This window comes from Trematomus bernacchii, unplaced genomic scaffold, assembly GCF_902827165.1.
Source record: "Trematomus bernacchii unplaced genomic scaffold, fTreBer1.1, whole genome shotgun sequence".
Lineage (NCBI taxonomy): Eukaryota > Metazoa > Chordata > Actinopteri > Perciformes > Nototheniidae > Trematomus > Trematomus bernacchii.
In genome coordinates, this window is record NW_022987542.1 from 738,271 (window position 1) to 762,450 (window position 24,180).

Here is a 24,180-nt window from a genome sequence, read left to right on the forward strand (position 1 = left end):
TAGGTTATTAATTTATTTGCTTAATAGTTGCTTAAAATGCTACAACAACATTTGCAATTTGTTTTTAATCTGCCATGTACGGTATCAATGTCTCTCAGCCACCGTAGTGTTGTGTAGGGGGCGTGTCTTGTAGGGGGCGTGTCTTGTAGGGGCATGTCGTGTAGGGGGCGTGTCGTGTAGGGGGCGTGTCTTGTAGGGGCATGTCGTGTAGGGGGCGTGTCGTGTAGGGGGCGTGTCGCGTGTCGTGTAGGGGGCGTGTCGTGTACCGTCTTGCTGCGGCTGCAGCTGGGTGATATTGGCTGTTTTGGTTTTCTGATTCATAGTCAAACGATTTGCTTTGCGTCCGGTGTGAACGCAGCATTACAAACAAAAACCTGGAAAGAGAGATAGAGGTTGGATCATATTTTACTTCATATTGAGAAACATATCACAGTTTTGCACAAATAAAACAAGATTGAATGATTTGGAAACCGAGTGAAAATATATTTTTATTTTCTAGTGTTCATGTTTTCAGGCCAAAACCTAAATAAATTAAACTTTCAACTGCTAGAACTACATTTCCCAGAAAGCACCATGTCCTATAAAGAGAAGACGACCCCCCCGGTGAAGAAGAGAATACATCCACATTTAATAAAAATGGTAAATAAACCTTTTTATTACTATTTTGAGGAGATTCTCTTGTGAAACCCTTTGAGTGCTGACACTGATTAAAGGGTTTTTATATTGGAGATATTTAAAATGACGTCTCTAAGGCACAGGATGAGAAAAATGCATCTTTACTAGAAAGTGTGTGTACCCTGAACGCACCGCGTAGTGCGTTTCGAGGCCGGAATCCACATTTTAGCATCAGAATTTTCAACAGGAACTTTATTTATTTATATTAAATATGACAAGAAAAAAGCATTTGTCATCAGCTGTACAAATACCATTTTAATTTAAATAAGAACCAGTGTGCTCAGGAAGAAGCATAAAAAAAAACAAGCACAGATCACAGAAAGCAAGCCCGTGAAGTGGAGGTGTAACGACACGTTCATTACTAATACACTGGTTTTTGGTTCAGATGCTTTGGTCACTTTTGCAGCTGTACTTCCCCTCTGTTGGTCCGTACCCAAAGGAAATGAAAACATAGTAAATGTTCCTTTAAATCTCTTAGTGTGCAGGCTTCTGGAAACACTACCTATCTTTAATTACAGATGCAGCACGGGACGACGAACCACTCGTGATGAATTAGAGCGGATCGGAAAATAGTGTAGTAAAAATAACAATAATAACAATAATGTTTAAATCACGTAAAACATTTGAGGGACTTTCTCTTATTCTAATTATATTTGGGAATGATGATATTGTAAAAGAAAAGTAATTAAAAATCTGTTTTTGTGAGATGTGCACACACACTTCGTTTCCTTTCAATCATTCATAATACTAATAATTTTAGCAGCAGAATTTACTTTAACCTCAAAAGGAAGTGTTTCAGCGTGTTTGAGTGCCGTTACACCTCCACCCTTAAACCTCCACCCTTACACCTCCACCCTCACACCTCCACCCTTATACATGTGGAGAAGTGGTCAACACCTTCTGAAGATTAAAAAAGAAGAACTGCACGTCTCCTCCATCCTTCGGGGAGAAGAAACCGTCCTAAAGCACGATGGAGGGGGGGGGGGGGGCATCCATCTTGCCCCCAGTTTAACAAAAGTCCAGTCCAATAACCGTCTGTCTTCAGCTCATAGAGTCCTGTTGTGAACTAGGAAATGTTGATACCCCAAAGTGTTATGATAGAAATGTAGAGTAGGGTCTCCAGCTCATAGAAGCTGCTGGATGCTAACCTGCAGATGCTGGGACTTTTGCACAATTAGCATTAGTTGGGTTAACTAGTGTTAATTAGCATATATAGGTAATAGCTTAAAACGTGGCTTGGCCGATTTGGAACATTTTGGGGTTTGTTGAGGGACGCTGAATCAATTCCTGACATCTTCAGGATCAACAATAGCAGTTTTAACCAGAAAGAGGACATATATCTAAACTCTCTGTGGACTGATTAGGATGCATTTTGGGTCATTTTTAAGTTTTAGGGGCCTCAAAACGTTTTAGCTACCGTCTGCATATATGCTATCTAACACAAATTATACTAATTGTGCAAATGTCCAGCATCTGCAGGTTAGCATCCGGCAGGTTCTATGTGCTGGAGACCCTACTCTACATTTCTAATATAAAACTTTGGGGTCCTCAACATTCGTTCACACTGCTGGCAGCTAGACTACAAACCCCCCGAGGCTGGGAGCTTCTTCCAGTCACAGACCAGAGATCCTCCTCCTCCTCACATCAGGAAACTTGACGAGTCAGTGCCATCGATTGTGAGGCTCCTTCCTCTTCCTCATCCTCCTCCTCCTCACCGGTCAGCGGGGCGGGGGAGGTCATACCTCGTGGAAGCAGTCGGAGGGGGGGGGGGCTCCTCTGGGACCCCCTCCACCTCTCCAGCACCTTCACGGCCTCGGAGACGATGCACACGGAGGAAGTGAGGCTCACCAGGAACAGCAGGTCTGAACACACAGGGGAACAAACGGGGGGATTTAACGGGTTAAAAAAAGTCTAAAAACAACTCCATATATTTACACTAAAACACCAACAGGGTTAAGGGTGAGGTGCGGAGTGTGATGGTCTAACTTGAAGTGCGTGGGTAGCTCCGCCTCCCGGGCAACAACGAGGGTTGCTAGGCAAAGTTTAGTGCAGTATTAAATATATGAGCCAGATTTGCCCCAGTTTGTGACTCTCACAACCTCAGACCCAGCGCCTGGATACGGGTCCTGGATACGGGTCCAGGATACGGGTCCAGGATACGGGTCCAGGATACGGGTCCAGGTTCCTGCTGTGCGGACTGAGGCTGGAAGAAGGAGTCTTTTTTATTATGCTCCTTGGTCTTGGAATGACCTTCAATCACGCCTCAAACTGAGGGCACTTGTCTCTATAGCATGTTTTAAATTGAAGTTGTCTGAAGTCCTCACCACCAGCTGCTCTTGCAGTAACAGGTAGTGTACTTTTCTTACTGTCCTAATGTGCTCAATGTAGTGACTGCTTTTTCGTCTTTTGTTCTCTTAGTTATGTTCTCTGTATGTTATATGTATGTGTTTTGTGTAACGTTGCTGCCTTCTTGGCCAGGTCAGCATGAAAATGAGATTTGATCTCAATGCTTTTATCTGGTTAAATAAAGGTTAAAAATACAGCCGTTCCTATGGAGGGTCAAAATGCTGGCTAGATGATGTGACACTGAGGCCATGGGAGACGCTCTGCAGGAACAGTACTGTGGTTGAAGTACCGTAGTATTAGTACAGTAGTATTATTAGTACTGTATTATTAGTACTGTAGTAGTTGTAGTACTGTAGTAGTATTAGTGCTGTAGTAGTAGTACTGTAGTATTAGTACAGTAGTAGTATTAGTACAGTACTAATACTACTACAGTACTAATACTACTACAGTAGTAGTACTGTAGTAGTAGTAGTACAGTAGTAGAGTAGTAGTAGTATTAGTACAGTAGTAGAGTAGTAGTAGTATTAGTACAGTAGTAGTAGTACAGTAGTATTAGTACAGTAGTAGTAGTACAATAGTAGTAGTAGTAGTAGTAGTAGTAGTAGTAGTACTACAGTCAGGGACGGACTGGCCATCGGGACGTTCGGGACGAATCCCGATGGGCCGGTACTGAAGTGGGCCGGTCGGATAAGTCACTAGCACACCCCCCCCCCGTCGACAATTTACTAGCGGTAATTACTTGCGGTACCGAGGTGGGCCGGTCGATAGTCCCGGGCTGATTTGTAGTTCCAGTCCGCCCCTGACTACAGTAGTAGTACTAGTACATTAGTAGTAATACAGTAGTAGTAGTATAGTAATACTACAGTAGTATTAGTACAGTAGTATTAGTACAGTAGTAGTACAGTTTGTTTGTAGCCTTTATTTAACCAGGTGAATCCCATTGAGATCAAACGATCTCTTTTTCAAGGGAGACCTGCAGCAAGTTGGTTACACATGAAAACATAACAGAAAACAAAAAGGACATCATACAACAGTAGTATTAGTACAGTAGTAGTAGTAGTACTGTAGTATTAGTAGTAGTATTAGTACAGCAGTAGTAGTATTAGTACTGTAGTATTAGTACAGTAGTAGTAGTATTAGTACAGTAGTAGTAGTATTAGTACAGTAGTAGTAGTACTGTAGTATTAGTACAGTAGTAGTAGTATGAGTACAATAGTACTGTAGTATTAGTACAGTAGTAGTAGTATTAGTACAGTAGTAGTAGTAGTATTAGTACAGTAGTAGTAGTAGTACAGTAGTAGTAGTATTAGTAGAGTAGTAGTAGTACAGTAGTATTAGTACTGTAGTAGTAGTACAGTAGTAGTAGTACAGTAGTAGTAGTACAGTAGTATTAGTACAGTAGTAGTAGTACAGTAGTAGTAGTACAGTAGTAGTAGTATTAATAGAGTAGTAGTAGTAGTAGTACAGTAGTATTAGTACTGTAGTAGTAGTACTGTAGTATTAGTACTGTAGTAGTAGTACAGTAGTAGTAGTACAGTAGTAGTAGTACAGTAGTAGTAGTACAGTAGTAGTAGTATTAATAGAGTAGTAGTAGTAGTAGTACAGTAGTATTAGTACTGTAGTAGTAGTACTGTAGTATTAGTACTGTAGTAGTAGTACAGTAGTAGTAGTACAGTAGTAGTAGTATTAATAGAGTAGTAGTAGTAGTAGTACAGTAGTATTAGTACTGTAGTAGTAGTACTGTAGTATTAGTACTGTAGTAGTAGTATAGTAGTAGTAGTACAGTAGTAGTAGTATTAATAGAGTAGTAGTAGTAGTAGTACAGTAGTATTAGTACTGTAGTAGTAGTACTGTAGTATTAGTACTGTAGTAGTAGTATAGTAGTAGTAGTACAGTAGTAGTAGTATTAATAGAGTAGTAGTAGTACAGTAGTATTAGTACTGTAGTAGTAGTACAGTAGTAGTAGTATTACAGTAGTATTAGTACTGTAGTAGTAGTACTGTAGTATTAGTACAGTAGTACAGTAGTACAGTATAATTAGTACAGTCGTAGTAGTATTAGTACTGCAGTAGTAGTATTAGTACTGCAGTAGTAGTATTAGTACTGCAGCAGTAGTAGTAGTAGTAGTAGTACCTGTGAAGCTGAGGCTCTCCGTCTGGAAGACGCTCTGCAGGGGGGGGGAAGTAGATGACGAGCAGCTGACCCATGATGGAGCCGAGGACCGAGAAACAGAACGTCCTGTTACTGCAGAAACCCAGCTCATACACCAGGCGAGTCTACACACACACACACACACACACACACACACACACACACACACACACACACACACACACACACACACACACACACACACACACACACACACACACACACACACACACACACACACACACACACACACACACACACACACACACACACACACACACACACACACACACACACACACACACACACACCACACACACACACACACACACACACACACACACACACACACACACACACACACACACACACGTTAATGAAGGTAAAATCAGAGTAAACTAATAACTAATAATAAAACTATAATATATATATATATATATATATATATATATATATATATATATATATATATATATATATATATATATATATATATATATGAAAGAGAAAGAGTGATGTATGAGGAGGAGGAGCATCAGCAGTTACCTGAGAGCGGGAGCTGAGGGCGTTGAACATGTCGAAGAAGACGAAGCAGGTGAAGGTCATCGTCGTGTCTCGAGGAGTGATCACGTTGTCCTGCAACTAAAACACAAAAACACGTCTGAAAATCACGTCCACTCAACTGAGTCTATTTATAGATTTCGGTAACTTAAAAACAACAGTTTTAAAATGACTATTACATTTAAAATCAGTCATTAAAGAGCCAAGATAATAAAAACAAAACAGGTTTAATAAAATATAAATTAAGTCTTCAATATGTGTGTTGCATGCAGCTGCATGCAGCACACATATTTTCCATCAGGCACAGGTACATCTGATCTGGTTTTAAATGTTAGCATATTGTCCTCTTTTACTTGGAAATGTTTGCCTAAAGGCGGCTAATGTTGGGCTATAAAGGAACTACAGCACGGTCACATGACTTCACGTCACCACCGCTAAGCTAAAGGTGGCTAATGTTGGGCTATAAAGGAACTACAGCACGGTCACATGACTTCACGTCACCACCGCTAAGCTAAAGGTGGCTAATGTTGGGCTATGAAGGAACTACAGCACGGTCACATGACTTCACGTCACCACCGCTAAGCTAAAGGTGGCTAATGTTGGGCTATAAAGGAACTACAGCACGGTCACATGACTTCACGTCACCACCGCTAAGCTAAAGGTGGCTAACGTTGGGCTATGAAGGAACTACAGCACGGTCACATGACTTCACGTCACCACCGCTAAGCTAAAGGTGGCTAACGTTGGGCTATGAAGGAACTACAGCACGGTCACATGACTTCACGTCACCACCGCTAAGCTAAAGGAGGCTAATGTTGGGCTATAAAGGAACTACAGCACGGTCACATGACTTCACGTCACCACCGCTAAGCTAAAGGCGGCTAATGTTGGGCTATAAAGGAACTACAGCACGGTCACATGACTTCACGTCACCACCGCTAAGCTAAAGGTGGCTAATGTTGGGCTATGAAGGAACTACAGCACGGTCACATGACTTCACGTCACCACCGCTAAGCTAAAGGTGGCTAATGTTGGGCTATGAAGGAACTACAGCACGGTCACATGACTTCACGTCACCACCGCTAAGCTAAAGGTGGCTAATGTTGGGCTATAAAGGAACTACAGCACGGTCACATGACTTCACGTCACCACCGCTAAGCTAAAGGTGGCTAATGTTGGGCTATAAAGGAACTACAGCACGGTCACATGACTTCACGTCACCACCGCTAAGCTAAAGGAGGCTAATGTTGGGCTATAAAGGAACTACAGCACGGTCACATGACTTCACGTCACCACCGATAAGCTAAAGGCGGCTAATGTTGGGCTATAAAGGAACTACAGCACGGTCACATGACTTCACGTCACCACCGCTAAGCTAAAGGCGGCTAATGTTGGGCTATAAAGGAACTACAGCACGGTCACATGACTTCACGTCACCACCGCTAAGCTAAAGGTGGCTAATGTTGGGCTATGAAGGAACTACAGCACGGTCACATGACTTCACGTCACCACCGCTAAGCTAAAGGTGGCTAATGTTGGGCTATAAAGGAACTACAGCACGGTCACATGACTTCACGTCACCACCGCTAAGCTAAAGGTGGCTAACGTTGGGCTATGAAGGAACTACAGCACGGTCACATGACTTCACGTCACCACCGCTAAGCTAAAGGAGGCTAATGTTGGGCTATAAAGGAACTACAGCACGGTCACATGACTTCACGTCACCACCGCTAAGCTAAAGGCGGCTAATGTTGGGCTATAAAGGAACTACAGCACGGTCACATGACTTCACGTCACCACCGCTAAGCTAAAGGTGGCTAATGTTGGGCTATGAAGGAACTACAGCACGGTCACATGACTTCACGTCACCACCGCTAAGCTAAAGGTGGCTAATGTTGGGCTATGAAGGAACTACAGCACGGTCACATGACTTCACGTCACCACCGCTAAGCTAAAGGTGGCTAATGTTGGGCTATAAAGGAACTACAGCACGGTCACATGACTTCACGTCACCACCGCTAAGCTAAAGGTGGCTAATGTTGGGCTATAAAGGAACTACAGCACGGTCACATGACTTCACGTCACCACCGCTAAGCTAAAGGTGGCTAATGTTGGGCTATAAAGGAACTACAGCACGGTCACATGACTTCACGTCACCACCGCTAAGCTAAAGGAGGCTAATGTTGGGCTATAAAGGAACTACAGCACGGTCACATGACTTCACATCACCACCGCTAAGCTAAAGGAGGCTAATGTTGGGCTATAAAGGAACTACAGCACGGTCACATGACTTCACGTCACCACCGATAAGCTAAAGGTGGCTAATGTTGGGCTATAAAGGAACTACAGCACGGTCACATGACTTCACCTCACCACCGCTAAGCTAAAGGAGGCTAATGTTGGGCTATAAAGGAACTACAGCACGGTCACATGACTTCACGTCACCACCGCTAAGCTAAAGGTGGCTAATGTTGGGCTATAAAGGAACTACAGCACGGTCACATGACTTCACCTCACCACCGCTAAGCTAAAGGAGGCTAATGTTTGGCTATAAAGGAACTACAGCACGGTCACATGACTTCACCTCACCACCGCTAAGCTAAAGGTGGCTAATGTTGGGCTATAAAGGAACTACAGCACGGTCACATGACTTCACCTCACCACCGCTAAGCTAAAGGAGGCTAATGTTGGGCTATAAAGGAACTACAGCACGGTCACATGACTTCACGTCACCACCGCTAAGCTAAAGGTGGCTAATGTTGGGCTATAAAGGAACTACAGCACGGTCACATGACTTCACGTCACCACCGCTAAGCTAAAGGTGGCTAATGTTGAGCTATAAAGGAACTACAGCACGGTCACATGACTTCACTTCACCACCGCTAAGCTAAAGGTGGCTAATGTTGAGCTATAAAGGAACTACAGCACGGTCACATGACTTCACTTCACCACCGCTAAGCTAAAGGTGGCTAATGTTGGGCTATAAAGGAACTACAGCACGGTCACATGACTTCACCTCACCACCGCTAAGCTAAAGGAGGCTAATGTTGGGCTATGAAGGAACTACAGCACGGTCACATGACTTCACGTCACCACCGCTAAGCTAAAGGAGGCTAATGTTGGGCTATAAAGGAACTACAGCACGGTCACATGACTTCACGTCACCACCGCTAAGCTAAAGGCGGCTAATGTTGGGCTATAAAGGAACTACAGCACGGTCACATGACTTCACGTCACCACCGCTAAGCTAAAGGTGGCTAATGTTGGGCTATGAAGGAACTACAGCACGGTCACATGACTTCACGTCACCACCGCTAAGCTAAAGGGGGCTAATGTTGGGCTATGAAGGAACTACAGCACGGTCACATGACTTCACGTCACCACCGCTAAGCTAAAGGTGGCTAATGTTGGGCTATAAAGGAACTACAGCACGGTCACATGACTTCACGTCACCACCGCTAAGCTAAAGGTGGCTAATGTTGGGCTATAAAGGAACTACAGCACGGTCACATGACTTCACGTCACCACCGCTAAGCTAAAGGAGGCTAATGTTGGGCTATAAAGGAACTACAGCACGGTCACATGACTTCACGTCACCACCGATAAGCTAAAGGCGGCTAATGTTGGGCTATAAAGGAACTACAGCACGGTCACATGACTTCACGTCACCACCGCTAAGCTAAAGGCGGCTAATGTTGGGCTATAAAGGAACTACAGCACGGTCACATGACTTCACGTCACCACCGCTAAGCTAAAGGTGGCTAATGTTGGGCTATGAAGGAACTACAGCACGGTCACATGACTTCACGTCACCACCGCTAAGCTAAAGGTGGCTAATGTTGGGCTATAAAGGAACTACAGCACGGTCACATGACTTCACGTCACCACCGCTAAGCTAAAGGTGGCTAACGTTGGGCTATGAAGGAACTACAGCACGGTCACATGACTTCACGTCACCACCGCTAAGCTAAAGGAGGCTAATGTTGGGCTATAAAGGAACTACAGCACGGTCACATGACTTCACGTCACCACCGCTAAGCTAAAGGCGGCTAATGTTGGGCTATAAAGGAACTACAGCACGGTCACATGACTTCACGTCACCACCGCTAAGCTAAAGGTGGCTAATGTTGGGCTATGAAGGAACTACAGCACGGTCACATGACTTCACGTCACCACCGCTAAGCTAAAGGTGGCTAATGTTGGGCTATGAAGGAACTACAGCACGGTCACATGACTTCACGTCACCACCGCTAAGCTAAAGGTGGCTAATGTTGGGCTATAAAGGAACTACAGCACGGTCACATGACTTCACGTCACCACCGCTAAGCTAAAGGTGGCTAATGTTGGGCTATAAAGGAACTACAGCACGGTCACATGACTTCACGTCACCACCGCTAAGCTAAAGGTGGCTAATGTTGGGCTATAAAGGAACTACAGCACGGTCACATGACTTCACGTCACCACCGCTAAGCTAAAGGAGGCTAATGTTGGGCTATAAAGGAACTACAGCACGGTCACATGACTTCACATCACCACCGCTAAGCTAAAGGAGGCTAATGTTGGGCTATAAAGGAACTACAGCACGGTCACATGACTTCACGTCACCACCGATAAGCTAAAGGTGGCTAATGTTGGGCTATAAAGGAACTACAGCACGGTCACATGACTTCACCTCACCACCGCTAAGCTAAAGGAGGCTAATGTTGGGCTATAAAGGAACTACAGCACGGTCACATGACTTCACGTCACCACCGCTAAGCTAAAGGTGGCTAATGTTGGGCTATAAAGGAACTACAGCACGGTCACATGACTTCACCTCACCACCGCTAAGCTAAAGGAGGCTAATGTTTGGCTATAAAGGAACTACAGCACGGTCACATGACTTCACCTCACCACCGCTAAGCTAAAGGTGGCTAATGTTGGGCTATAAAGGAACTACAGCACGGTCACATGACTTCACCTCACCACCGCTAAGCTAAAGGAGGCTAATGTTGGGCTATAAAGGAACTACAGCACGGTCACATGACTTCACGTCACCACCGCTAAGCTAAAGGTGGCTAATGTTGGGCTATAAAGGAACTACAGCACGGTCACATGACTTCACGTCACCACCGCTAAGCTAAAGGTGGCTAATGTTGAGCTATAAAGGAACTACAGCACGGTCACATGACTTCACTTCACCACCGCTAAGCTAAAGGTGGCTAATGTTGAGCTATAAAGGAACTACAGCACGGTCACATGACTTCACTTCACCACCGCTAAGCTAAAGGTGGCTAATGTTGGGCTATAAAGGAACTACAGCACGGTCACATGACTTCACCTCACCACCGCTAAGCTAAAGGAGGCTAATGTTGGGCTATAAAGGAACTACAGCACGGTCACATGACTTCACCTCACCACCGCTAAGCTAAAGGTGGCTAATGTTGGGCTATAAAGGAACTACAGCACGGTCACATGACTTCACGTCACCACCGCTAAGCTAAAGGTGGCTAATGTTGGGCTATAAAGGAACTACAGCACGGTCACATGACTTCACGTCACCACCGCTAAGCTAAAGGTGGCTAATGTTGAGCTATAAAGGAACTACAGCACGGTCACATGACTTCACTTCACCACCGCTAAGCTAAAGGTGGCTAATGGTGGGCGTGATGACGTTTAGTCGTCTCATTTAGACACTTCAGCTTGTGTTAACCACAGACCTTATTTCATGCTAACAACCAAAAACACATTCAGAAAACCATTGACCTCCAGACCAGGAGTAAAATGCTGAGTCAAGACCATGAGTATCGGTGACTTTGTGTTTTCATGACAGATGAAATAAAGAAATACATGAATAATTTGAGAGGGGTCTGGGGTCTGCCTGCAGGCCTCCACTCTCAGGACAGTTCCGGTGTAGGCTCCACTGTCAGGACACCTCCACTCTCAGTACAGGAAGTGACGATTCTGACGAACAAGTTTTTTTCCACGCCCCCCGAAGAACTCGTCTGATGGAAGTTTTCAAATCACAATGGAGATCACAGAGGTGATGAGTCCACTCACCATGCACTTTGGGTCGGCCTTGGTCAAGCCCTTTTGACCCCCCCTCGACAGCCCTAAAAAATATATATCTATCTATATATATAGATATAATAAGTGTCAGTGCGATTTTATTTTGTATTAGCATGCATTTCCTTCTCGGAAAGTGGCGATGTACTGATAGTGGCGATTTTATTTTGTAATTCTTAGCGTGCATGCACTTCCTGTCCTGAGAGTGGAGGTGTCCTGAGACTGGCGCCTGCAGGCAGGCTCCCATGACTAATTTTGACCAATATCTACAGCCCGAAAGAGGCAAGTTGATGAAGAGGAGACGCACCTCCCTCCAGAAGACGAAGAGCGTCCCGCAGACGATGATGAACGCCGACAGCAGCACTTTGCTGAGCAGGGAGCGAGTCAGGATGCTGTCCCGAACATTACGGGGGGGCTGCCGGATCACATCCTGATCCACGGGCTCCACACCCAGACTGAAACACACACACACACACACACACACACACACACACACACACACACACACACACCACACACACACACACACACACACACACCACACACACACACACACACACACACACCACACACACACACACACACACACACACCACACACACACACACACACACACACACACACACACACACACACACACACACACACACACACACACACACACACACACACACACACACACACACACACACACACACACACACACACACACACACACACACACACACACACACACACACACACACACACACACACACACACACACACACACACACACACACACACACACACACACGTCATTTACACAGCCCGATATCACAATAATTTCTCAGGGAGATTAAAAGATCCACACACACACTTTTATTTTTGAAACAATGACTACATTTCCCATGATGCCCTGTACCTCTGAGCGGGGGGGCCGTCCATGATGATGTTGATCCACAGAATCTGCATCGCGTTCAGAGGGTTGGGAAAGTTCATCAGCGTCGCCAAGGAGATGAGCGTCAGAGCAGCAATACTCCTGCAGAGGTGCAACAAATCACTTTATTTAAAGGTCCCCAATTATACTGTTTCTCATCAATATATCCCAAGTCTCAGATATATCCAGAGTAGGGCTGAACGATATGTCGTGTCATGGCGATAACCGCGATATGCGCATGCGCGATATTCACATCGCAGGGACGTGCAATTTTATAAAAATTATTTTTTTAATATATTTTTTTTTTTCATTTATTTTTTTTTGGACGTACGATATTAAAGGTAGGGTAGGTAAGTTTGAGAAACCGGCTCGAGATCGCTAGAATTTGAAAATACACAACCGGAGAAAATCTGCCACTTCCTTATAGAGCCCCTCCTCCAACACACACGAACGCGCACATGACAAATAAGTTTGTGCACAGATGGAAGGCTGACAGGCAGGTAGGCCATCCAGTTATTTTAGCCGGGCCGGCTCAGATGATTGGTCGTGCTTTTTACAGTATTACGGCTTCCACAGATGACATTTTTTTATGGATTTTTTGTCAAAGCACTTCAGATATTCATTGCTATCGGGATGTTAAGAGCATTCCATGGAATATAACAAGTGTATCTGAAATAAATTACATACCCCACCTTTAAGTGCATTTTGCTGATAATAATAATAAAATACTTTAATTTTCACAGTACTTTCACAGTACCTTTACTACATGTAATACATGTTAACATCCTCCCCCACTCTTTGAGTTTGTGATAAACACCCTGCCTGGTGCAGACGGTTGAAAGCGTCAGAAGGAAGTGAGTAATGCCTGCTGTGGTTAACGCTGAGACATGTAGCCCTCAAACAGCGAGGGGCACGGAAACTAAACACAGTTGGTGGTGAACGCTCTGCAGCAGAATCATGCCAGCCTTCATCCTCATGACCTTAATAAGCCCACTTTCAGTCAATTCAAGTTCTAAATAAGTACATCATATATATATAGTATTTAATCGTGTCATATTTTTCTAAGACGTTTTAAGGTTAAAGTCCCGATGTGACATTAATGTCCCAGCGATATTTATCTCATTTGTTTCATATCAATTTGATCATCTAGCTAGTTCTGTCACATGACCTGGCACATGGACATCTTGGACATGTTGTCATGGGAACACAAAGTCACATGACCCGGCCCAGGCCCCCCCGGACTGTGCAGGGCGTGTCACTGAGGGACTAAAGCTGAATAAGGAACTCTCCAGAACATGTAAATGTCCCGTATGTGTCTCCGTGGGTTCTTAGGGGTTAAAAGACGATGTCTCTAAAGCTTAACGTTAGGGCTGGCTCAGGACCTTATTTTAATTTAAGTTGTCATTTGGATCGTCTGTGTTTTACTGTTGTGTCACTCACGTGCTCAGCTGGAAGCGCACAAAGTTTTTGATGTTGTTATAAATTCCCTTTCCTTCCTCGATGGCCGACCTGGAAGTGAAGAACAGAACGGGAGTCTTTAATAACAATACATTACATTTGTATAGCGCCTTTCAAGGGACCCAAGGCCGCTTTACATGGTGAACAAACAAACAAGAGGGGCAAATAATAAAGTACAAATGTAATAAATAGCAGCAGGAGTGGAAGCTGTGATGGGTTAGGGGTCAAAGGCAGAGAGGGCAAAGGTACACATCCTTTACTCAAGTAGAAGTACAGAGAACTTTGAAATGTACTTCAGTAAAAAGTACCCATAACTAGCAGCTGCTTTAAAGAGTACCTGACCTCCCTTTATATTAATAGAACAATAATGTCATTGTTAGCTAATGAATGTTTCCATGCTGAACAACGGCAACATGACAACGTTTTCATTGGTCCCTCTTCTTTAGAGAAGACCAGGAAATGATGGATACACGGATCGTGTTCAAATCAATAGGCACGCAATGACTCTAAATAATAATGATCACGCCACCAAACACACATTCAAACTAAAGGAACCAGCCTGTTTGGGAAATGTGAGAAGTAGAGAGTACAGGTATTTGTGTTCAAAATGTAAGAAGTAGAAAGTACAGGTATTTGGGTTCAACATGTAAGAAGTAGAAAGTACAGGTATTTGGGTTCTACATGTAAGAAGTAGAAAGTACAGGTATTTGTGTTCAAAATGTAAGAAGTAGAAAGTACAGGTATTTGGGTTCAACATGTAAGAAGTAGAAAGTACAGGTATTTGGGTTCTACATGTAAGAAGTAGAAAGTACAGGTATTTGTGTTCAACATGTAAGAAGTAGAAAGTACAGGTATTTGTGTTCAACATGTAAGAAGTAGAAAGTACAGGTATTTGGGTTCAAAATGTAAGAAGTAGAAAGTACAGGTATTTGGGTTCAAATAGTCAAAGTAAAAAGTCGTCAGAAAAATAAGTAGTGGAGTAACGAAGTATTTGTACTCCACTACTTCCCCCCTCTGGTCAAAGGCCATTGTTCCTGCATGATTAAATAACAGTTGTATCCCCCGGCTCCTCACATGATGGTCTGGAAGTCGTCGTCCACCAGGATCATGTCGGCCGCCTCCTTGCAGACGTCGGTGCCGGTCCGACCCATCGCCACGCCGATGTCGGCCGCCTTCAGCGCCACGGCGTCGTTCACCCCGTCTCCCGTCATGGCCACCACGGCGCCGATGTTCTGCAGAGACTACAGGGAGAAGGACGCAAACACACACAGCGGGACGTATTGTTGAGCCTTAAAGGGTTTCTGTATGCTGGGAAACAGTCATCTGACCGGCTGTGTCAAATGGGTGTAATGACGGTGTAATGACAGTGTAATGACGGGGTAATGACGGGGTAATGACGGTGTAATGACGGTGTAATGACGGGGTAATGACGGGGTAATGACGGTGTAATGACGGTGTAATGACGGGGTAATGACGGGGTAATGACGGTGTAATGACGGGGTAATGACGGTGTAATGACGGGGTAATGACGGTGTAATGACGGGGTAATGACGGTGTAATGACGGTGTAATGACGGTGTAATGACGGGGTAATGACGGTGTAATGACGGTGTAATGACGGGGTAATGACGGGGTAATGACGGTGTAAATGACGGTGTAATGACGGGGTAATGACGGGGTAATGACGGTGTAATGACGGGGTAATGACGGTGTAATGACGGTGTAATGACGGCGTAACATGGGTTTAATAAGGACGTAATTACGGTGTATAACAGTGTAATATTGGTCTGACATGGATGTAATAAATATGAATGCGTAATGTTGGTGTAATTGTAATTATCTTGTCAAATGGGTATAATAACGGTGAAATGACAGGTGTAATAAGGCTTTAATACAGATGTAATAGGGGTGTATTACAGTGTAACATGGGTTAAATAAGGGTGTAATAAGAGTGTAATATTGGTGTGACATGGAAGTAACAAGGTTGTATTAATGTTGGTGTAATCATCTTGTAAAATGGGTATAATAATGGTGTTATGACGGTGTAATATATGTGTAATACAGGCTTAATAGAGGCTTAATACAGGTGTAATAACGGTCTTACATGGATGTAATAAAGTGTGTATTAATGTGTAATAGGGGTGTAATGTAGAAAATAGCATCAACTATTTTTCAATGCATGTGATTTCCCATTCAAGGGTAAAAGTGTTTTTATTTGTTGTATTCTATTTAAAGTAGATGTTGGCTGGTTGATATGAAGAAAGCTAGCTATCTCTATATTACTAACTGGATACCTGGACATTGGGCTCGTCATAGGGCAGATATGAATGGATAAGAGTTAGTCTTTGTGTCCTCCTGCTCACCTTGACGATCTTCAGCTTGTGTCGGGGACTGGCTCGATAAAACACGGCTATCTGTGAAGACAGGAGACGACTTTCATTCAGAAAAACACAAAACAAGAAGCTGGAGGACAAACTGAGAATATCTTCATTTCTATTTGATAAATGGTAAATGGACTGTACTTATATAGCGCTTTATCCAGTCTTTAAGACCCCTCAAAGCGCTTTACATACTACATGTCATTCACCCATTCACACAGAGCAGTGTACCTTACTCTAGGAACTAACATTCACACAGAGCAGTGTACCTTACTCTAGGAACTAACATTCACACAGAGCAGTGTACCTTACTCTAGGAACTAACATTCACACAGAGCAGTGTACCTTACTCTAGGAACTAACATTCACACAGAGCAGTGTACCTTACTCTAAGATCTAACATTCACACAGAGCAGTGTACCTTACTCTAGGAACTAACATTCACACAGAGCAGTGTACCTTACTCTAGGAACTAACATTCACACAGAGCAGTGTACCTTACTCTAGGAACTAACATTCACACAGAGCAGTGTACCTTACTCTAGGAACTAACATTCACACAGAGCAGTGTACCTTACTCTAGGAACTAACATTCACACAGAGCAGTGTACCTTACTCTAGGAACTAACATTCACACCCATTCATACAGAGCAGTGTACCTTACTCTAGGACCTAACATTCATACAGAGCAGTGTACCTTACTCTAGGACCTAACATTCACACAGAGCAGTGTACCTTACTCTAGGAACTAACATTCACACAGAGCAGTGTACCTTACTCTAGGAACTAACATTCACACAGAGCAGTGTACCTTACTCTAGGACCTAACATTCACACCCATTCATACAGAGCAGTGTACCTTACTCTAGGAACTAACATTCACACAGAGCAGTGTACCTTACTCTAGGAACTAACATTCATACAGAGCAGTGCACCTTACTCTAGGAACTAACATTCACACAGAGCAGTGTACCTTACTCTAGGACCTAACATTCATACAGAGCAGTGTACCTTACTCTAGGAACTAACATTCATACAGAGCAGTGCACCTTACTCTAGGACCTAACATTCATACAGAGCAGTGCACCTTACTCTAGGACCTAACATTCATACAGAGCAGTGCACCTTACTCTAGGAACTAACATTCACACAGAGCAGTGTACCTTACTCTAGGACCTAACATTCATACAGAGCAGTGCACCTTACTCTAGGACCTAACATTCATACAGAGCAGTGCACCTTACTCTAGGAACTAACATTCACACAGAGCAGTGTACCTTACTCTAGGACCTAACATCCACACAGAGCAGTGTACCTTACTCTAGGAACTAACATTCACACAGAGCAGTGTACCTTACTCTAGGACCTAACATCCACACAGAGCAGTGTACCTTACTCTAGGAACTAACATTCACACCCATTCATACAGAGCAGTGTACCTTACTCTAGGAACTAACATTCACACCCATTCATACAGAGCAGTGTACCTTACTCTAGGAACTAACATTCATACAGAGCAGTGTACCTTACTCTAGGAACTAACATTCACACCCATTAGCCGCGTTCACACCGGAGTACTTTTCACCGTACTTTTCGCGTTTAGTTCCGTGAGTACCCCTTATGTTGCGTTCACACCAAAAATCGTACTTAATCTCGGGTACTTTTACCCCCATTTTTAGAGCCGGCTGAGAGAGCGTACTTTCCTGAGGGTGCAAAGTGCCCCAAAAGTGCCCCAGTGCTGATTGGCTGGGCGAATTGCAAACCACGCCCTTACAACTGTGAAAAATGTTGTGTGGAGACGCCATTGTTTTCCCTCGCTACAAAATCCCAACGCACCGACGGAGCGTTGGGTTTGTTTTTGAAAGCAGTTATGGCAAGCATCAAGAAATGATGAGGAGGTGTCGGCGCTTCTGGAGATCTACGCCGAGGACGCGACCCAGGGAAAGCTACTGAAGCCAGTTCAGTAGCTTTCACTCGACCTGGGAATGTGCACAGCCCCACGGCACACACCGGCTAAATATAAAGAAACTCAGGACTACAAACGGCGGATTCAGTGGCCAACGATGACGACCACGACGAAGGTAAAATCAACTACATGCACTGGGGTTTTAATCTGCACAATAATGGTCTCAGACGTACTTTTATTTGCTCAGTAGATCAAGCTAGCCATGCTAGGCTCCGAGCTAGCTACATCTAGCTAGCTAGATATTCTCGGCCGTTTTGACTTGTGAATAACTGTGCAGTGTTTCTGTAATTTGCTTCACTAACTCATGGCACTAATCGTCTGTTTCAGGCGAGGATGGACAACTCTCGGGATTGGAAACAAGCGAGCTTTGCATTCTAGATCACAGCGCTAGCTCGCCCCCCTTACCAGCAACCAAACGCAAAGGTACACACACTGTAACTTTGTCTTGAAAGAACGTTACGCATCGAACTGATGTTCACAATCATGTTTATTTCCTTCTTGGTACAATTATGAAACAGCGTGAAAACGTATTCGCCAAGACCGGCATTTACAAATGTCTCTCACAAACATTGTAAACATCCGGGCTAGAGGTCACATGACTTCCGGTACGAAAACTTGCCTCAACAACATTAAACAAAATTCAAGCATACATGAAGCACTCTTCAAAAAGGAACAATCCTCCGTGTTTGAACCTCTTAGTAACAACCATCGTGTTTCAGAGACACGTCAACTCTTCAGAAATCACCAGTGGGGTCACTGCTGATGGATTTAATGTCGTAGAACAAAACGTGATCCGTCTCTTCAATTTGTCTCAACCACAGACCTTATTTCAAGCTATCTTCCTAAATCCTATGGAGAGATCCCATTGGCTCTGAGACGAGGGAACAGGAAGTGGTGAAATGCTGACTCACTTCCTGGTTTTAGGCCAGATCCTGATCTAAAACCACTATACCTAGACTCATCAGATCTGGACTGGATTATCCCAGAGAGTCAAAAGATTCTTTATAACACAGTTTCAGATTTGTGAAACCTTAATTCTATTTGTGAAAATACAAAAAACACATTCCTAGTATGTTGTAAAACTACATGGCGACTAAACAGATCTTGTATCTTACTTATTTTCCCCTCTTAGGAAAGCGGACACGGGATGCGAATTTCTTTGACACCGCCCAGGCGTTGGAGGACCGGCGTGCCGTGGTGAAAGAGTCGATGCACGGAGATCAGATGGTGCTGTTCACCAAGGCCCAGGAAACGGAGGACAAGATGCTCACCAGTTCATTTTATATTATTGTTATGACTGTTATTATATAGTCTTGATACAACTGACACTTTATTTTATATTGATAATGTTAATTTACATGTACAACTTCTATTTTATTTACATTAAAAATGTGAACTTCTATTTACTGTTAAACAGATCCTGTATCTTGCTTATTTCTCCTGACACTTTATCTTTAGTGACCTGTGTAGCATCCTATACATCACATGTAAGTGATTATTCTGATACCATCATGTTTCATCGGTTATAAACTGGCAAAGCTTTATTTGTCATTTATTTATCATCAATGTTGCAACCTTGTGGAGGAATGGCAGGGGCACATACACAAATATGATAATTTATATCATTTTAAATATTATTTGACCTAAAACTAAATGTTTTTATGATTGTCCTCTGAGGAGGACATGGGGATTTGCAAACCTTTAATTCCCCCCCCCCATTTTACACAACACAAAATGGAGTCCACTATGGGCCGAAACTAACATGTAGGTTTCCATAGTGTTTATGGCAGACGGATGCAGTGGGTCTCAGGAAGATATATATATACTAATAAAGGTGGGTTTGCTGCTGAGCCTATTTACTGTGCATACAACACACCTGGCACAGTTTATTGTTATTATATTGCCACACTGTACACTATTGTAATGTTGCCTGTCTTGACTGGAAAATAAAAGAGAAACATTGTCAAAATGTTTACAATTCACACGCTGTTCAGATGCCTCATAAAGCTGGGTCGCCGGTAAGGCAGTCCATTCGTCCCTGTACTCATTACTTTCACAAAGGTTATGTAATATGCAACATGCTGCCACCTGGAATGTGATCTTGTCCATCTTGCAGTCGTTTCTTTTCATCAAGCACCGCCACCTGCCCTTCAGTCTGCCAAAAGCGTTCTCCACCACCACTCGTGCTCGGCTTGTTTTGTTATTGTACGCAAGTTGCTCAGGCTGCATTAACTCAGTTACAAAGCTGTATAACATGAGCACAAACAGCACAACTTCAGTCGACTCCATCTCCATCATGTCTGAGGTCGGAAGGTAAACAACAGACGCCTAATGTACAGCGAGTGGGTGGGCGTCGCAGTATACGCGGGAAGGTTTTCTTCTTCTTCTCTTGTTTTGTAGCGGATTGCAAACAACTTTAAGGTGCATACCGCCACCTACTGTACTCGCCGTGAAGTGGTTTGTGGCCTGCCATTAAAGCCAAAGAAGAAGAAGAAGAAGTGACGTCAGCGGCTCATTTGCGTAATCTTCCCTCAGGGAAAAGTACTCCGGTGTGAACGCGATCTGTACTAAGTGCCCTGGGGTTAAAAGCGCCGGGGCTCTGAGTGCCGGAACTAAGTACAGGAAAGTACTTGGTGTGAACGCGGCTATTCATACAGAGCAGTGTACCTTACTCTAGGACCTAACATTCACACACCGTTGGCCATCGGGAGCAACTCAGGGTTAAGTATCTTGCCCAAGGACACATCGACATGTTGACTGCAATCGAGGCTGGGATCGAACCCACAACCTTCTGGTTGAAAGACGACCGCACTCCCTCACAGCCACAGTCGCCAGTCGATAACAACCGGTTTGAGAGGATACAAGTGTGAATTACCGTAATGACCCGAATATAAGACGACCCTCTGTCTCAACTCATTTGAACCTTTTTGAAGACCAACTCTTGTTTTTATAAAGAAAATAATTGTATTTGAAAATAATGATATCACACATTGTGTTCAAATGTGAAGTCTTCCTCGCTGCCATCCGTTGTATTTGATACGCAGCATTTCCTGAACCCCTTTATGATGCTCTCTCTCTCTCGTAACTTCACCTCTCTTGTTTAATAGCTTGCCCAATAGATATATATAGAGCGGTGCAGGGAGGACGTGTTCACCCTGAAGGAAGCTGCTGTTCCCTCCACAAAAAAGCAACGGGATTTCTCCAGAGGATTTTGGAAAATAGCTGGAAATAATGTCTGTGGAAAACGAACCTGTTTGATAAATGCACGTTTTGTTCAGCGGGATCATCTCCACATGTCTACCCTACTTTTATAATGTTCTAATCATAAATCTAATGGCCAGAAGCAAAATGCTAACGTGATGCTATAAAGGAACTACAGGCGAGTCCAGCAGCACGACTTCAACGTCACGCCAACTTAAGATCCATATTCAAACATACAGATTCTAAATGGTACGAGTTGAAGCGTTTGTTTGAACAGTTAGCAGGAGGCAGGTACTTGCTTTCAAGCAGAACAGGGCAAACAAACTTAGAGGAGTGTTTACGTGTTCGGCGTAATGACGTACAACGGCCTCCACGACTTCTGTAGTCCTATTCAGCCACTTGGTAACAACCATCGTTTTTCAGACACGTCAACTCTTCAGAAATCACCAGTGGGGTCACTGCTGATGGATTTAATGTCCTAGAACAAAACGTGATCCGTCTCTTCAATGTGTCTCAACCACAGACCTTATTTCCAGATATCTTCCTAAATCCTATGGAGAGATCCCATTGGCTCTGAGACCAGGGAACAGGAAGTGGTGACATGCTGACTCACTTCCTGGTTTTAGGACTCGTCACTGCACCACTCTATTTAGATCCACTGTGTTGGAGCTGGTCTCTGTGTCTCTCCATCTCTCTCTCTCTCCTGGTGTCTTGTTACTTTAAGACGGTGTCTCTGGACACTCGTTTGGCGCCATCTGTTGTTGTGACTGTGTAATTACATCAAAAAGTCTAGACCCCGGATATAAGACAACCCTCTTTTTCAGATTTTCTTCTAGGAAAGAAAACCCGTCTTATATTCGGGTCAATACGGTCTTAAAGTAAAGAGTTGTTCTCACCCTGGAGACGATGTTGGAGAGCTGCTGCAGGTCCAGGTTATCCACCTCGTCTCCGGAGAGACAGCGGCTGCCTTTAGAGTACAGACCCAGACGACTGGCTGCAGAGAAGGGAACACTCCGGTTATTCCAGTTTTATCATATTTTATTTAGGAGTTCTGACCTTATAGTCCTCATGTTGAGGACCCCTAAGTGTTATGATAGAAATGTACAGTAGGGTCTCCAGCTCATAGAAACTAACCTGCAGATGTTGGGAGATTTACACGATATAAATAGCATATGTTGCATTAATTAGCATATGCAGATAATAGCTAAACAACTAGTCGATTTCTGACATGTCTAGGATCTTAAATGGTGTCGAGTCCCGTAACACTTTAAAAATCGAACAGAAAAGATGATTGATTGTTTGTTTCTCTGACCGATGGACACGGCGGTCTCCTGCGAGTCCCCGGTGATCATCTTGATGGCGACCCCGGAGTTGATGAGCTTCCCGATGGCCTCTTTGACCCCTGACCTCGGGGGGTCGATGATTCCCACCAGACCCAGGAAGGTCAGGCTGCCCAGCTCCGAGCCGGATGCAAACGCCAGCACTGCAGGAGAGAAATATGGAGAACGTGTGTTTTCAAGGCAGAAATAAGAAATAAAACATTCAATATTTTTACATCACATTGAGTGGATTTCTACATCTGTAAAAATAGCTTTTAATCAACAGGTTTCCGAGACATTTGTTGTAAAATTCAAACCGTTTCCAGCCCCTTACAGCAGTGGGAAGTACACTTAAATAAATGACGTGTTTTTAAATATCACAGTACCATGATATTGTATTAATTTATTATTATATGTATTTACCCCTGAGGCCTGCAGAGCCCATGTAGCTGATCTGCTGCTGGTACAGCTCCCTCTGCTGGGGGGTCAGGGGCAGGCTGGACCCCCTGCTGTTGTAGCAGCTGCAGAGACGGATCACCTGCTCGTACGCCCCCTTCAGGAAGTACACGGCAGGCTTATCCTGGAGGGGCAGAAGATATAACGAGGTAAGAGTCGGGGCAGGACTGTTGGGAAAATCCTGAGCGTCCTCTTCCAATATGAGAGTAACATGATAACAAAGGAGTACAGTGTGTTCTGTGCTCTGAGTGGAGGAGGCTGACCTGCAGCGTGCGGTGAACGCAGCGCACAGACATCCACTTCTGCTCCGAGGAGAAGGGAAGCTCCTCCAGACGCACAAAGTCCTGCTGCAGACCCTCCAGACCCATCTGACACACACACACACACAATATGATCAAACTTGCTGAATCAGCGGCTTAAATGTGGTGTTTTTAAATAAATAAAATTGACATCGTCAGAGAAAAATCAAACATACGTAGACTTGTGTCAAACAAAGAGGCAAGCGCACGTTAATGAAGATACAATCAAATCAAGAAGTAACAACTATAACATTTGAAATTGCAGCATCAGAAAACAACGATAAGATTTAAAAAGATTGTTGAATTCAATTGAAATTAAAGAACTTGAGAAAATAAATGTAAAAGTTTGAGAATAGAAAAAGAAATGAGAAAATGCTGGTGAAAATAAAAAGTGTGTGTGTGTACCT

General features: G+C 43.9%; 1 protein-coding gene across 1 annotated transcript; it reads right to left on the reverse strand.

Moving 5' to 3' along the window:
- Window positions 1-387: 387 nt before the first annotated feature.
- Window positions 388-23,842, reverse strand: atp2c1 (ATPase secretory pathway Ca2+ transporting 1; the record flags this gene model as incomplete). The annotated part of the gene is given in 13 exon segments (XM_034122580.1): window positions 388-2,537; window positions 5,155-5,200; window positions 5,202-5,297; window positions 5,719-5,814; window positions 12,086-12,233; window positions 12,683-12,799; window positions 14,138-14,206; window positions 15,230-15,396; window positions 16,518-16,568; window positions 22,596-22,693; window positions 23,012-23,182; window positions 23,442-23,598; window positions 23,738-23,842. Coding segments are annotated over 13 exon segments (1,539 nt in total), but the record flags the coding sequence as incomplete, so codon positions are not given.
- Between the last annotated feature and the right edge of the window lie 338 nt (window positions 23,843-24,180).